At 50.7% G+C, this 16,032-nt stretch overlaps 2 protein-coding genes across 4 annotated transcripts in view; one reads left to right on the forward strand and one right to left on the reverse strand.

Annotated features, from left to right (window-relative positions):
* Window positions 1–2,965: 2,965 nt before the first annotated feature.
* THAP11 (THAP domain containing 11) lies at window positions 2,966–6,233 on the reverse strand. The gene has a single exon (XM_075940534.2). The coding sequence runs from the start codon at window positions 6,101–6,103 to the stop codon at window positions 5,408–5,410; it is 696 nt and encodes a 231-aa protein (XP_075796649.1). The 5' UTR covers window positions 6,104–6,233; the 3' UTR covers window positions 2,966–5,407.
* The window catches only part of CENPT (centromere protein T), a 29,899-nt gene continuing 19,632 nt past the window's right edge, over window positions 5,766–16,032 (forward strand). For 2 of the 3 annotated variants that reach the window (XM_075940524.2, XM_075940526.2), the window contains exons 1-4: window positions 5,766–5,887; window positions 10,219–10,351; window positions 11,888–12,014; window positions 13,689–13,782. In XM_075940524.2, the coding sequence (XP_075796639.2) occupies window positions 5,868–5,887; window positions 10,219–10,351; window positions 11,888–12,014; window positions 13,689–13,782 (374 nt within the window). In that variant the 5' untranslated portion in view covers window positions 5,766–5,867. Of the gene's footprint in view, window positions 5,888–8,855; window positions 9,002–10,218; window positions 10,352–11,887; window positions 12,015–13,688; window positions 13,783–16,032 lie in introns of those variants that run through there. The other variant, XM_075940525.2, reaches the window with a different exon arrangement.

Here is a 16,032-nt window from a genome sequence, read left to right on the forward strand (position 1 = left end):
TTCTGGTCTGGGAGCTCAGACCTCTCCCCCAGACACAGGCTGCCCGGGGACTATAGAATAGTCGACTAACCAATAAGAATTCATGAGGTTAACTGACTATTCAGTTAACCAATATTTAACATCCCTAGCACAGACTGGCTCCCGCCTGCTGCCCCTCTTTGCAGGGAGCCTGGGTTCGCTGCGGACAGATGCTACTTCATGGCTGCCTCCCCTTCAGCTGCCTCTGCCGGCAGGGAGCTTGAACCCTTTGTGGACAGGGGCTGCTGCCACCTGGTTTTAAACTGGCTCCCATTGGGAGTGGAGCCAGAGCACACTAGCCTCACTCTTGGGGACTACAGAATAGTCAAGTAATGTAAGAATTAATGTAGTTATACCACTATTCAATTACCCAATATCTAACATCCCTAATTAGAGGTGAGGTGTCATCTCTCTTCCCTCTCTAGCAAATCTCAGCATGAGACAATACTTGGTTTTTAAAACTAAAATGGGTTAAGCAAGACTTGATGCTCCTCAAAGCTAAGGAAGTTCCTTCAAAATGCATCGCCTCGCATTTGTCTTCACGGAGGTCTGGGCAGCTGCCCTTTAATAAATGCTCCCCATTGCTGTGTGTCTGAACTGGCTGCTCCTCCGTTTCCCTTACCATTCATTTTAAATTGCTCTTTAGTCATCTTTTAAAGGTGACATGCCAGCCACCGAGTTCTGTTTTGGTTTAGTTGGAGCCCATCCTTCTGTCTGTGCTTCTCCTTTCCCCAAAAAAAGAGTCCCTAAATCCCACCCTCCTACAACCACTGTCTCATCCACGCAGTGAGACACTGCAGTTCTGCCCAAGAACCTGGAAGCATGTCAGAGCCTGCTACCCTGGAGGTCCAGGACTTGAATCCCTTTCCTAGACACCTCAATTTGGCCTCCAGGACCTCTCTCATTGTTAGCACAAGTGTAGGTACACAAGAGGCACCCGGGCCTATGACCACATTGCTTGCATATCTTTTTGTTTTTAGAAGGGAAACGGCTATTTGCACTGAATTGAGACAGGAATATAGTGAGGCAACCTTAAGGTGCTACTTTACAGAGTTACTGCATTACCATCAGCCACTTACCTTCATTTTGGAGCAGTTACAGGGAAATAAACATCAAAGGAAAATCTGAAAGCACCAGATGGCTTTGCAACTTTCAATGTCCTTTACAAACAATTGTAAGGAACTAGTTTAGGAATGTGTGGATACTACTGCCAATAAATCTTCCACAAAAATTGAGCATTGGATTTTAACTGCAGATTTTAAGAGACTGAAGGTAACTGAACATACCTTCTCCAGTGCAAAGCTCTTCCTCTACTCCCTGTACTGAAACCAGCCCCCAAGAAAACGGGACCACACCCATCCTCCACTTTGAGGTGATAGGCAGTGCTGTGTGAACAACCTCAGTCCCGACACAGAATCCAGCTAAGCAAGTCAGCTATTCTGCACTTCAGGAAGTGGTGCTGAGGCCCTGTTTGAAGTCTCAACCACAGGCTATGTCTACACTGGCATGATCTTGCGCAAGAACTCTTTTGTGATAGAGTTCTTGTGCAAAAACTCTTCCAGAAGAGAGCGTCTACACTGGCATGTGTGTTTGCGTAAGATGTGCTTTTGCGCAAAAGCACCCAAGCCAGTGTAGACGCTCTCTTGCGCAAGAAAGTTCTGATGGCCATTTTAACCATAGAGCTTTCTTGCACAAGAAATTCATGTTGCCTGTCTACACTAGCCTCTTGTGCAAGAACAGTTGCACAAGAGGGCTTATTCCTGAGCGGGAGCATCAAAGTTCTTGCGCAAGAAGCCCTGATTTCATACATTAGAATGTTACTGTACTTGCGCAAGAACTCGCGGCCAGTGTAGACAGGCAGCAAGTTTTGGTGCGAAAGCAGCCGCTTTTGCGCAAGATCGCACCAATGTAGACAGCCAAAGGGTATTTGCAACTCAAAGGCATAAAGGCAGGTGTGCATGCAGGGGAAACCTTGTCTGAACTGGAAAATATAGGTTCCACATAGCTGCAACAGTGGGAATGACAAATAAAAGGTCCTCTACTCCCTAGAATTATTAGAGAGATCTAGATACAGTCATTTTTGAGAAACCTACTACAGGACTGCAGTTGGCACGTGTCCCCAAAGCTTTCCTCACAATCTCTCTAGAAAAAAAAAACAGGACTATGTAGCACTTTAAAGACTAACAAGATGGTTCATTAGGTGATGAGCTTTCGTGGGCCAGACCCACTTTCTCAGATCAAATTGTGGAAGAACTGAGGAAATGGGTCTGGCCCACGAAAGCTCATCACCTAATAAACCGTCTAATTAGTCTTTAAAATGCTACATAGTCCTGTTTTTTGTGTCAGCTACACCAGACTAACACGGCTACATTTCTATCACTAATCTCTCTAGAGATACTTGCCTCCTCCCATAAAGGTACTACGAGGTTAGAATTCGTGTATAAGGCACTGAGCTACCTCATCTATGACACGCTGTAGAAGTATCTCTGTGCCGCATCTGTTGTAAACCTAGGTAATGCAGTCTCATCACAACTAATACTTCTACATCCTGTCAAAGACGAGGTGTTAATTGAGGTGAGCGTGCATTACATAGGGTTAAAACAGGTTGAGCAAGTCAGTTCTACTCATGTCTGGAAGGTCACCTCAGTTTGTATTAAAACCAAGTTTGGGTTTAAACTAGGACACCGCAACTATGAACTAGGTGGTGGGCTAGCTCAGTGGTTTGAGCATTAGCCTACTAAACCCAAGGCTGTGAGTTCAGTCCTTGAGAGGACCATTTAGGAATCTGCCAAGGATGGTACTTGGTCCTGCTGTGAGGGGACTGGACTCGACCTCTCAAGGTCCCTTCCAGCTCTATGAGATACATCGCCATATATTATATCTGGTACTGTAAGGACAGCCTCTCTGGGCACCGTTCATACAGGACACAGCACTGAACTAGGCAACATAACAAAACAAAATAGACTTTATTAAAATTAGGCATGTTAGCACCTCAGTGTAACCTGGAGAAATGGAACAGTCCCGCAGTTAACCAGTCCAGCGCTCCACAGAGCTGAACGTCCTGAAGTGCATTATAATGGTAGAAAAATACCATGACTATTACCACGCGCATGTTCTGAACACTCTCAGGCAGCTAGGAGGCACGAAGAGTCTCATTTACAATATGCAAGAAAAAGAGACCGTATGCTGCCCATTGTCCCAATGGAAGTAGAGCTATCCAAGTGAGAGCTGAGGAGTTAATGCAGATACAGCATAGTGAGCTTGTTTGCCCCACCTTCCCTCACGAAAACCTGTTGTGGCTGTGACATGCACACTAGGTAGCTGGGTGTGAGCTTGGAAAAATAAATTAAAATGAAATCGTATGTGTTTTGTAATACATGAATAAATTGCTAGCATCAGGCCTGCCAAGGGGGGGGTGCAAAAGAGGCAATTGCCCCAGGGCCCGGAGATTCAAAGGGGCCCAGAGCTCCCTGCGGCAACTGCAGCAGCGGCTGAAATTGCCCTTTGAATTGCTGCTGTAGCGCTGCTCCATGCAGCTCTGAGGGCTGGGGGGGCGCGAAGGGCTGACTGCCTGAGGCCCCACCCCTCCCGGGAGCAAAGAGTCAGCTCCCTGCCAACACCTGGCCCTGTGACCCACAGTGGCTGTGGGCCTGGCTGTCCCCAGCAGCCTCCTCGTCAATCATCAGAGTCAATATGCAAGTTAAGAGAATTGACCCACTCTTCATAGTATCAGCTAAACCTACTGAAGTCTAGCTAAGCCATCTGTACACTGAACACCGTTGCGGACCAAACCCCCTGTGAACCCTTCAGGCTCAACAATGCCTGCCCTGGGAACAAAATGAACTGCACAGATGGCTAGCAAAAAAAGTGAATCAGTGTTTCCCAACTAAAGATGCTTTTATATTTAGCAAAGTTGTATAAGATGTAGTAAAATCTGCAGCCTGATCCACTTTTGAGTGTCATGTAATTAGAACGTAAGACAAAGCTCTTAAACCCCCAAAACCTATAGTTAATCCATTTACTCCCCCCTCCCCCCCACTAACTTGGCTGAAATAGAGTCTGGGCATTTTTGATGTAATTATAGGGCATGCTTGTGGTGAACTGTTCTTTTCTGAAGCGTATCATTTGTCCAAATGCAAAGCACTAAATAGAAGCATCAAGGTGGAATCATTTGGATGTATCAGATCCCCAGGAACACTGAGTTTCCATATCCACTGGCTTTCTAATCATCATCTGAAAGTGTCCTACTAGAAGAAGATGCTCAGGCTCAAGCCGTCACCTCTCCTTCCCCACAATTTTTCTGATAGTTTTGTTTTATTGTCCATGAAAAGGGAGGGACTAACACCGGCTAGAAACAGAGACAATGCAAGCATCCCATACTGATGGCCTATAACATTCCTCAATCCTGGAGCAGTGCCAGGATATTCCAGCCGGAGAACTCTCCTAAGTCAAAACTACTGGTTGTGCCAAGCATATTACAAGCAAGCAGTGAGGATCTGTAGACTCACCAAAAACTAAACTCATTTCACTTGTGAGCTAAGCCAAAATTTCAACCCAGGTGTTTGTGAAGAAGTTAGGCTTTTAAAGCCCAATAGGCCTGTTAGTTACGTTTGAGTCGTCAAATGTTTAAGCCAAGGAGAGGTGCTATAGCCACTGAATGCCAACAAGCATGAAGTCACTATACCAAATCAGAATAATCCTTACCAGTGTTGAAGCATCAAAACATCTGTAGATCTGTAACAACTACATGTGTAATGCACAGAGAAAGCAATGACAACACCAGACTGTAGCACTCTTTAAAGGGATTCTTTCACATGTGAAACGGCAGTTTCTTATGGCATCAGTAATTTACAGAAGAAACAGCATCACCTCGACAGGGCTTTTGAAAGCTTTCCTCCTGTCTTTGCTTAAGGCGGCCAAATAGAACACGGTTGTTCACTTCCACGGAGGATACAGCGCCAGTCCTGGTTCTAAACGTGCTTCGCCGTTATTCCGGTTCTGCCGAGGAGTAATATGGCTGCTTCCCAAGTTAATGTTGTACCAAGTTTCATTCAGTTTACAGATGGTCATTGCCCTACATCCACTTAGTGGTAACATGGGTCCCATCTAGAAAAGTTTTGCAAATCCGGTCGGGGACAGCTGCTCCTGGCCCAGCAGCGCTGAGAGGGCACTGGCTGCCACCTACATTCAAAACAGGGCGTCAAGGCCGCCCGCCTGGACACGGGGCTGGAAATGCCATGAGCAGCCAGCGGCCCCCTCCCCACTGGGCGTTCACGAAGGGAGAAGGAGGGCAGCCTACGAGTTTATCCCGGCGTGACCTGGCAGGGGCCGCCAGCACCCCCCTCGCCCAGGGCCCGGTTCCCCCCCAAGGCAGGCGGGCCCGGGGGTCTCAGAGGCCGGGGCGCTTGCGGTTGCCGGCGCTGGCCGCGTGCAGCAGCCGGTCCTTCTCGCGGATCTCCTCGCGCAGCTGGGCCTCGGCCAGGCGCAGGCGGCGGATGCTGCCCTTCATCTCCTTCATCTTCACCTGCAGCAGGGCGATGATGTCGCGCTGCTCGTTCAGCTTGCGCAGCAGCTCCTCGGCCGTGGTGCCCGACGACAGCGAGTAGGAGTGGTCCGCCGGGCCGCCCTCGCCCTCCTCGCCCGCCAGCCGCGCCGCCGGCGCCTCGGGCCCGCCCAGCTCCACCTGCACCGTCAGGTCGATGGGCTTCACGTCCTCGGCGCCGGGCGGGGCGGGGCCCGGCTGCGGCTCGGCGGGCAGGGCCAGCAGCAGCGCGGGCGCGGCGGGCGGCGCGGGGCGGGCGCGGCGGGCGCGGGCCCCCTTGCGCTCGTTGACGCCGCGCAGCGGGAAGATGGTGGGCACGCGCACCAGGTAGGACTTGCGGCCGCCGGGGAAGTGCTCGCTGCACACGCGGTGGCCCGTGGTGGGCTGGAAGGTGCTGAAGCAGCCGCTGACGCCGGCGCGCGACACGTTCTTCAGCCAGAGGCGCCGCAGCTCCGCGTCCTTGGGGAAGGTGTAGAAGTGCAGCGCCTTGTCGCGGTGCGAGTTGTTGTAGCAGCCCGGCACGCAGCACGTGAAGCCCGGCATGGCCCCGCCGCCGCGGCCGGCCGCGGACTACAGCTCCCACAAGGCCAAGGCCGCCGCCCGCCGCCCGCCGCCGCCGCACCGGAACTACCCGCCCCACAGTGCAGCGCGCGCGGGCCGCGCGCCGAGACTGCCCGCCCCACAGTGCACCGCGCGCGGCCCGCGCGCCGAGACTGCACGCCCCACAGTGCACCGCGCGCGGCCCGCGCGCCGAGACTGCACGCCCCACAGTGCACCGCGCCGAGGCTGCCCGCCCCACAGTGCACCGCGCGCGGCCCGCGCGCCGAGACTGCCCGCCCCACAATGCACCACTCGCGGCCCGCGCGCCGAGACTGCACGCCCCACAGTGCACCGCGCCGAGGCTGCCCGCCCCACAATGCACCGCTCGCGGCCCGCGCGCCGAGACTGCCCCCCCCACAATGCACCGCTCGCGGCCCGCGCGCCGAGACTGCCCGCCCCACAATGCACCGCTCGCGGCCCGCGCGCCGAGACTGCCCGTCCCACAATGCACCGCACGCGGCCTGCGCGCCGAGACTGCACGCCCCACAGTGCACCGCGCCGGAGCTGCCCGTCCCACAATGCACCGCTCGCAGCCCGCGCGCCGAGACTGCCCGCCCCACAATGCGCCGCGCCGGGGCTGCCCGCCCCACAGTGCACCGCGCAGACTCCGCGCCCGGACACCCCATCCCACAATGCACCGCGCTTAGCCCGCTATGGACAGTGTCCCGCGGCGGGGCTGCCCGGCCCGCGATGCTCTGCTCCTCCAGTACACAGGGACCGCCAGAGCCACAGCGCCTCGCGGCTGGGCCCAGCAACCTCCTGTCCCACAATGCACTGCGCCCCGCGCCGGCCGGGGTGGCCTCCCAGTGCGGGGGGGGTGTCCGAGGGAGGCTGGCCCGGGGTCAGGTCCCTGGTCTGCTAGAGAGTCCCTGTGTGATGTCACACCAGTCAAGCGCTCTGTGCCTCAGTTTCCCGTTGGTAAGATGGGGATAATGTCACACCCTTGTGACGTAGGTGAATGCTGAGACCAAGTGAAGGTTGTCAGCGGAGAGGCTCCTGCAGTCGTAAGAGAATTTATACATAAGTGTTCCAGGACAAATTAGGGATGTTAGCATATAGTCATTTAAATGACTAAGGGATAAGCCTCTGTATCGGAGAGCAGTGGGGGTGGAGGCAGGAGCCAGTAGAAGCCAGCTCCCCACAAGCACCAGATAGCTGCCTGTCCCACCTACCACAGGCAGCTGCTTGGAGGGTGAGGGGAGCAGGCGGGAGCCAGTACACCTGGGAAGTCAGCTTTCAAGCTGGCTCCCTGCGCATATCTGCTCCCACAGAACCACCAATCCCTTGACCCCTCTCCCCCATGCGGCTCCCTCTCTTACAGAGACAGCAGCATGGGACGGGTGGGGGCAGGCAGGAGCTGAGAGGCATGGGGAGCCAGCTTTTAAGCCAGCTCTGTGTGTGTGCTGGCTCCCCCAAGAACTAGCTTTGCACAGCTACCTCCCCCTTCCTCTTGCTCTGGCAGCACTGCAAGGTGGCAGGGGGCTCTCTGGGAGTGGGGCCAGGAGCACACTGGCTGCCCTGGGGACCATCCAATAATCGTGTAACTGCTAAGATTTGGTGCGGTTACATGATTATTAAATTAAATTATATGTAACATCCCTAGAACCAATTGGACATCCATCACACAGAACACAGAGGCTTGTAGGCAACTTGTACCTTCTGTACTTCTGTACTGTAACTTCATTATGCACTCCTGAGTGGGAGTTAGGCAGGCAGCTGAGCCTTCATGCCCCTCGCCTGGCCAGACTACATTATACGTCTATTATAACCTTTCCAATGCATCCTATTCCCATGCTTGGGTTATAGTCCCCAGAACTCAACAGGAATACTACTTTTTCCCCCCACTGTTCAGTAAAGCATATAACAAAGGACAGGAAAGATTAATATTCAAATATAAAGTGGAGCTAATGAAAGACCAGCTGGGAAGATAAATACCTTAAGCTGGGCAGGCATTTAACACTTGTTGGAGTTCCTGAGGAGGAGTACAAAGGAACTGGTTTAACTTTTCATAAGTAAGGCTCAGCTTCCAAAACTTTGAGAAACAGTGGATCTAGGACAGTCCTTACGTCCTCCTAACATAAGATGCCTGGGTTGGGATAAATAGTGATCCCGGTGGACTAACTTTCCTCTCTCTTCTTCAAGGATTTTTCCATACCTTTTGTTTCTGTTCAGAGTTAACTTGTAAAAATGGCATGAGTGTAATTGTCTCTCCCTGATCAAATGGATTCTATTTACAAGAAAATAAATGTATTTTCAAAGTAGCATTCCTGCATCCTTACTGACATTGCGTGATCCATGCTGGACTCCATGCAAAGTGACCAATCTAAAATTCAGTGTAGACAGATGTAAAGTACATCTCACAATCCTTGAAATGTCAGCCCTTTCAGTAGTGGTGCTGTTGTGGGTCTTCCAGGCACAACAGGAGAAATCTAAACCACAGACAGGAACTCCAGCAAAACAAGAGAGGGAGGGTAAGCCAGAGAAGGCTGAGGCTCCTCAAAGGGAGTGAGTCCCCTGCTCTGCCTAATCTTTGGTCCTAAGGGAACTGCTACATTAATCGCTCAGTCTGCAGGGGGCAGGTGTCCCTCTGGGGCAGCTGCTCCCAAGTCCCTAGTCGCATTGTGGGGGGGAGGGCAGGCTAAAAGCTAGGGGAAGTCTGCCTTACGGCGAGGCTAGAACTACCACTCCCAGCAGGCAAAGCGCGCAGGGGGGGGGGTGTAGACCGGATCAAATTATCGCGAGGTTTGGCTTGAATTGGCCGGCGGGAGCTGCCTGTGCTGGGCGTTGGGTTCGCGCGGGGGGATCCGAACTCAGAGCTCTCGGGGTGCGCGGGGCCGCCAAGTAGGTACCGGGGCCGCCATCGCTAGAGCGGCGGGGCCAGCCACGGCGGGACCGGGACTCTGGCACGGGGGGCGGGGCAGACCGCTAGTGCCCGCGGGGGGCGGGGTTCAGTCATGGGGGCGGGGCAGACCACTAGTGCCCCGGGGGGGGCCCTCTGTCCCCAGGCTCGGTCTCGCGGGGCGGGGCGGAGGAGACCACTAGTGCCCGTGGGGGGGCGGGGTTCAGTCATGGGGGCGGAGCAGACCACTAGTGCCCCTGGGGGGGGCCCTCTGTCCCCAGGCTCGGGCGAGCGGGGTGGGGCGGAGGAGACCACTAGTGCCCCTGGGGGGGCGGGGTTCAGTCATGGGGGCGGAGCAGAGCACTCGTGCCCGTGGGGGGGCGGGGTTCAGTCATGGGGCGGAGCAGACCACTAGTGCCCCTGGGGGGGCGGGGTTCAGTCATGGGGGCGGAGCAGAGCACTCGTGCCCGTGGGGGGGTTTCCAGTCATGGGGGCAGAGGAGACCACTAGTGCCCGTGGGTGGGGGGGACTGACCCCAGGCTCGTCACACAGGGTGGGGCGGAGGAGACCACTAGTGCCCGTGGGTGGGGGGGACTGACCCCAGGCTCGTCACACAGGGTGGGGCGGAGGAGACCACTAGTGCCCGTGGGTGGGGGGGACTGACCCCAGGCTCGTCACACAGGGTGGGGCGGAGGAGACCACTAGTGCCCGTGGGTGGGGGGGACTGACCCCAGGCTCGTCACACAGGGTGGGGCGGAGGAGACCACTAGTGCCCGTGGGTGGGGGGGGACTGACCCCAGGCTCATCACACAGGATGGGGCGGAGGAGACCACTAGTGCCCGTGGGTGGGGGGGACTGACCCCAGGCTCATCACACAGGGCGGGGCGGAGGAGACCACTAGTGCCCGTGGGTGGGGGGGGACTGACCCCAGGCTCATCACACAGGGCGGGGCGGAGGAGACCACTAGTGCCCGTGGGTGGGGAGGACTGACCCCCGGCTGAGACACTGCGGGAAGGGGCGGAAGGTACCGCTAGTTCTCAAGCAGGGGAGAGGACAGTGACTGCTGAGCCGACCCCTAGAACCTCCCCCCCAGGCTGTGTCCCATGGCATCACTCTCCTCTCCCTGCCCCCGCTTTGGGGCAGCGCTTCCAGGGTAGCACAGCATCGCGGCCCTGTCGTGGCCCTGCTAACTGGACACTGGCATTGCATTTTTTTGCAGCATGCCACACACCAGGTCTTCTCCCAGGACCCGGAGATCTACCAGAATCAGCCAGGGTGCCAGTGCAGCCTCTCCCTCAATGGCCCTGCGCCATAAAATGAAAGAGAAGATCCAGCAGTCGGTGGGGAAAGAGGTACTATTTGCTCCTCTGATGCTTTGATATCACCTTCGGCTTGTCTGAATCTGAACCTAAATAGCTACCCTGAAACCAAAAATTGGATGATGAATCACTCTTCAGTCTAGGAGACAAAGACATAATAAGATCCAACGTCTGGAAGAAGGCTAGACAAATTCTGGTTTGAAGTAAAGTGCAGCTGTGAGAGTAATTTAATTAGTGGAACAACTTACTAAGGATTGTGGTGGATTCTGCACTATTGAAATAGTTTTACTATTTGATCTCTTTCTGCAAGATCGGCTTGAGCTAGAGCAGGAATTAATGCAGAGAAGTTCTATGCTTGTGTTAAACAGCAGATCAGACTTGATCGTAATGCTCCCTTGTAGCCTTGGAATCTGCAATGAAGCATAACTGAGTTCTCTCGCTGGAGCTGAGAGACACAAGGCTGTCTGCTTGTCTGAGGTAGTATTCAGGTGGTAGACTGGGTGGTCTTTACTACAAGTAGTTACAATGTTTAAATGAAGGTAGGTGATTTGAAACAGTTTTCAGCTCCCTTTAGATATTTTTCAGTAGGAGACTGATCAGTCACACCAGCTAAGCAGTTTTTCTCTTTCCAAGAGTCATTATGTGATAGCACAGTTCTGATGGTGCAATACTGTCTTTTTCCAGCTTTTAAACTCAGCTATTTAATAATGCTGTTATTGCATAACTTGCTTTGGGAAGAGCGGAGTTCTTCAGTCACTGCACTGCAGGTCTCCTCTCAAATATTCTGTACTTCTTAGCAAGAATATTTCCACTAGGTATGTAAAATGCCATTTAATCTGTTAACTAACCACTTTAGATGGGGGGGGGGGGCACTCCAGCCTGCTTGGACTGGAGAGTGGCCCTGCTGTGACTGGGCTGGAGCACTCCCTCCTGGCCCCCATCGTAGATATAGGCTGCTCCTGTCCCACCCAGTAAGCATTTTCCTGGTAAGGGTGATGCTTACTGATTAATCATTCACATCCCTAATTTCCACTGCAGTAGCACATTGAAATCAGAGCCTCTTTGTGGTAGGTCCTGTGCAAAATATCACAAGGACATCCCTACCTGAACAGTTTATAGTCTAAGGCAAGAGACAACAGATATACACGTGGGAGAGCACAAGGAAACAATGTTTCTTGTAAATTAGTAACTAATAAATGCTGGAGAGGCAGGAACTTAATAAAAATAAAGTAACTCCTACATTCATGAATCTTCCCTATGTCGTACTTTAAGGGGAACAATGTACTCGAATCCATCACGGATGGGAGAGCAAAGTTTTTTGCCTAGTTTAGCTGTTCAGCATTCAGTCCTAAAGTGAAAAGCAAACACTGATAAAGAGCAAATTGAGGACAACATTTTTGGGTAACTAAAGAGATAAGCTATCTAAAGCAAATACTTTATACAATTGTGTGGTTGGAGGATTTAGCTGGCCAGTCTTTCATGAGGAGAGATGTCCTTACTACTTTTGCTTCTGAGATTTAGGTTTGTTGGTGAATACGAGAGCTTGTGTATCTTTGATTTCTCCTGTAGCGCTTGTCTGAGCCAAGGAGGCAAAGTATTTCTGACACAACATCTCTGCCGAAGAAGAGAGCAGCTGTTCTCCCTGATCTTGATAATGATACACCAAGGGTGGTGCTCAGAAAAATCATCCGGACCCGTAAGTTGAAAATCCTCCTCTAGGAAGGCAGACAGCAGCAAATCAATTTTTTAAAGGATCTGGGGAATGGGAGTCGGTTTGTGTTCTTTAATAATTCTGTTGGGGGTGGGGAGGGAGAGGAATTAAGATCATTTTGATTCATTTCTATAGAAGATAGCTATCCGTGTATTACCGCTGCAAGAGTTGTGCAAGAAATGTTCGCTTTCAAGGCAGTATGGCTACATCTAGACTGGCATGATTTTCCGCAAATTCTTTTAACGGAAAAGTTTTCTGTTAAAAGCATTTGCAGAAAAGAGCATCTAGATTGGCACGGACGCTTTTCCGCAAAAGCACTTTTTGCGGAAAAGCGTCCGTGCCAATCTAGACGCAATTTTGCGCAAAAAAGCCCCGATGGCCATTTTCGCGATCGGGGCTTTTTTGCGCAAAACAAATCTGAACTGTCTACACTGGCCCTTTTGCCCGAAAGGGAGCAGCATAGTATTTCTGCAAGAAGCACTGATTTCTTACATGAGATCGTCAGTGTTCTTGCGGAAATTCAAGCGGCCAGTGTAGACAGCTGGCAAGTTTTTCCGCAAAAGCAGCTGCTTTTGCGGAAAAACTTGCCAGTCTAGACACAGCCTATATGTTTCACCTTCGCAAAAATGGCAGAGTAGTTCTGTCTTCTAGGATGGTGTGAAAACCAGGACATTAACAGGATTCAAAGAAGAGCTAGATAAATTAATGGAGGATAGGTCATAGGTCATTGAGGATAGGTCCATCAATGGTTATTAGCAGGGCTTGATGAACAGCAGCGACAGCAGCTTGCCAGCCCCACAATGCGCATGCCTGCATGGCAAATGAATGGGGTGCCCAGCTGAAATCTACTCGCGATTCAATACTTTGTAGAGCCCTGGTTATTAGCCAAGATGGCGTCCCGAGCCTCTGTCAGAGGCTGGAAATGGGCGACTGGAGAGGGATCACTTGATGATTCCCTGTTTGTTTGTTTGTTTCCTCTAGGGGCACCTGGCATTGGCCACTGGGCTAGATGGACCTTTGGCCTGAGCCAGTCTGGCCTGTTATGTTCTTGCCCATTGAACATGAATAGAAATGTGGCCTTTGTCTCTTAAGCCTACACTAGAATTTTCTACAAACTTCCACTTCTGCCAACTGTGGGTCAGCTGCACTGGAAGATGGTTTAATTAATGGAGATTGTCCCTTCCAGTTCTAGGAGATAGGCAGGGACCTTGAAAGGTCATCCAGTCCAGTCCCCTGCCTTCACAGGAGGACCAGATATCATCCCTGACAAATTTTTGCCCCAAATGGCCTCTGCAAGGATTGAACTCACAACCCTGGGTTTAGTAGGCCAATGCTCAAACTACTGAGCTATGTCTCCACCCAATTGGTTTGCCACTTGCTACCTGAGTTTTTAACACTACTAATCCTAATACAATTAGCAGTAGAAAGCCTTGCTGCAAAATTAATTGTAAGTTTGCCGTGGAGTGCGCACCTCTCACTTGGGGAGACCCAAATGACATCTACTCCTATCCTGCCTCCACTGTGGCATCCTAAAACTGAATACATGTTTCTTCCTAGTTTAGAAACAGGAAGAAATGAACCCGACGAAGGAGTGGGGAACTTCTCATTACACCTCCTTACTAGTTTATTTTATGAAAACAAAGTACTTTTTGTTGACAGAGCCACAAGTTTCACCTTTAGTTCCTCCAGTGCATGAGACCAAACAACCTGAAGAGTCTGGATCGCAGCCTCCATCGGAGAGAATTTCTAGTGGGTAAGTAGTTTCCTGTCAACTTGTTAAGTTACGGACAGAGTTCTAGCTCGGGGTGGTGATGGGGGACCAGGGTTTCTTGATCTGATCTGATTAAAATGGCCAGAGTTCCAATGTACTGCATAAACACTTCAAAAATATCCGTGTAAATATCTTTAATACATTAACTTTAAATCCCTGGAGACATGATTCTTTAGAGTAAAAGGAGAAAAGATGAAGGAGAAGAGCAGCTGTCCCATTCCAGCATGGTATAACTTATTGACATGCTTGATTTCTTCACATCCTTATAACTTAGTTGGTTTCTGTCTGGGAATTGGCCTAGAATGAGTCCATAGGAGCTGACACACAGATTGGCCCAAAAAACCCCAAATCCTCTTTGCATGTTGCATGTTCGCTTTGGGCCAGATTGAGTCAGGAGCTGCTTGTCCTCCAAAGGGCAGGGAGTTCTAAAAGATCACTTGGTGCCAGACTATGGCATGCAGTAGGTGATGGCTTTAAATGCAGGTGACCTAAACCTCCTTTTTATGTATTTTGCGTGTTTTTCCTTGATTAGCTTCTATAAGGCCAAAACATGTTCAGACTATTAGCTGTCTGTTTATCCAGCTTTCTCCTCTTAATAGTAGGTGTAATATTATACTTCTAACTTTTAGAGTAATTTATTCATTATTTATATACAAATAAAAAGGCCTTTTTTCAGCCACTCCTCTTAGCACGCTTCTGTCTGAAAACTTTTCACATCTTATTGTTACAAGAAACAGCTAAGATTATTGGAACTGGTAGATAAATACACACGTGTTTTCTCCCTTGACAGCATTTTGTGTTTTGTCACTTTCATTATTTCTCTTGTATATTCACTTCTTCTTTTTCCCACAGTGTGTGGGGAGATTCACAAAGCATGGAAAGAAACTGTTTAAGAAATGAAAATGTGATTGCAAAATCACAAACATTGGCAGGGGAGTTGGACAGATGCAGTTCTAGGAACTGCTGCCTGTTCTCCTAAAATAAATGTATATAGGCTTCTGATTCCAAGCTGCAGGCTGAAATGAACTCTTCAGCAAGTAACAGCTAGACACTGCATTGCTTCTGATGTATCTGTATGATAGCAAGTAGGGATGTTAAAATGCAGTTGTCAGGGACTCTAGCCCAGACGGCTCAGTTCGTTGTCTGACCGCAAAGAGACAGGCAACACCAGCAAAGTCCAATCACAAGCTCTTTATTGAAGAGTGCACACAACAATAGAGAGCAGCCCGTCTCCAAAGAGAACCAGCCGTGATTTTAGTAACAGGTAGGCTTATAAAGACAGTTCTGTCGCGTCATAAGCTCTTCGCCCAGGCCACTCACCCCGCTTTCTAAAACTTTTAATATCTATGCATATCTTGGCCAACCATTCATTGTGGCCAGAAGTGCTTCATAATGCATCAGCAACTTTCTGATCAATCACAAAAGGCAGGTACCAGGAACAAGGAGACAAGGGAGTTGGGCACAAACAAAGGGCAAAAATAGGGAGGTAAGATTAGCGAAGGGGAACAGAAACAGGGAGTTACTGACCAGTTCCCAAAGCAAGCCGTTCTACTTACAGTAGGTACAAATATGTAATTTGTCACTTATCTTACTTTTATAACCTAAGCCAGCATGGAGGGTGCGCCTCTGTTTGAACCACGTTTCTGGTTCTTGTCAAGAATACTCAGAGGCCTATGAAATTAGCCTTTGTTAACTTTCCTTTAGCATAATGTTGACCAAGCCTTGTTTTTCTGGGCCCAACAATGTTAGTTGTGTAAACTTGAAAAATTCAGCAGTTACTCATTTATATTTGGCTGGGGGGAGCCCATCAGCTCCCATTTCCCTCCTCTCTCCCCCCACTATCTCTGATGCAGAAGGGCAGGAAGTGTGTGTAACCATGTACCCAGATACACATTCACTTCCCTAGTAGCAAGATTACAGTATCTTGACACTGATGTTAAATTATCTCTTGTTCACCATCTGAGAAGACTTACTGTGCTGATTAATCATATGGTAACTTTTAGGGTGTTTTCCCTCCACAATCAGTCATGAGCTCTAACCTACTTAGGAACGTTTCTAACCTCCGTTTACTTTTGTAAAGGTGACAGCTTGCCCAGTGTAGGGACGTGATTTAGGGTTTTAAGGTGGGGGCTGGGAGGTAATACCTTCTATTGCACCAACTTGTGTTGGTGAGAGAGACCAGCTTCTGCACTTACATAGAGCTGTCGTTAATTGGTACTGCAAAGGAAAGAA

The sequence above is a fragment of the Pelodiscus sinensis genome, chromosome 12 (genome assembly GCF_052426305.1).
Source record: "Pelodiscus sinensis isolate ZL-2025 chromosome 12, ASM5242630v1, whole genome shotgun sequence".
Taxonomy (NCBI): Eukaryota; Metazoa; Chordata; order Testudines; family Trionychidae; genus Pelodiscus; species Pelodiscus sinensis.

Bases quoted from the DNA above. Each gene is read 5' to 3' on its own strand.
- THAP11 (XM_075940534.2), bottom strand. From the start codon at position 6,103: ATGCCGGGCTTCACGTGCTGCGTGCCGGGCTGCTACAACAACTCGCAC.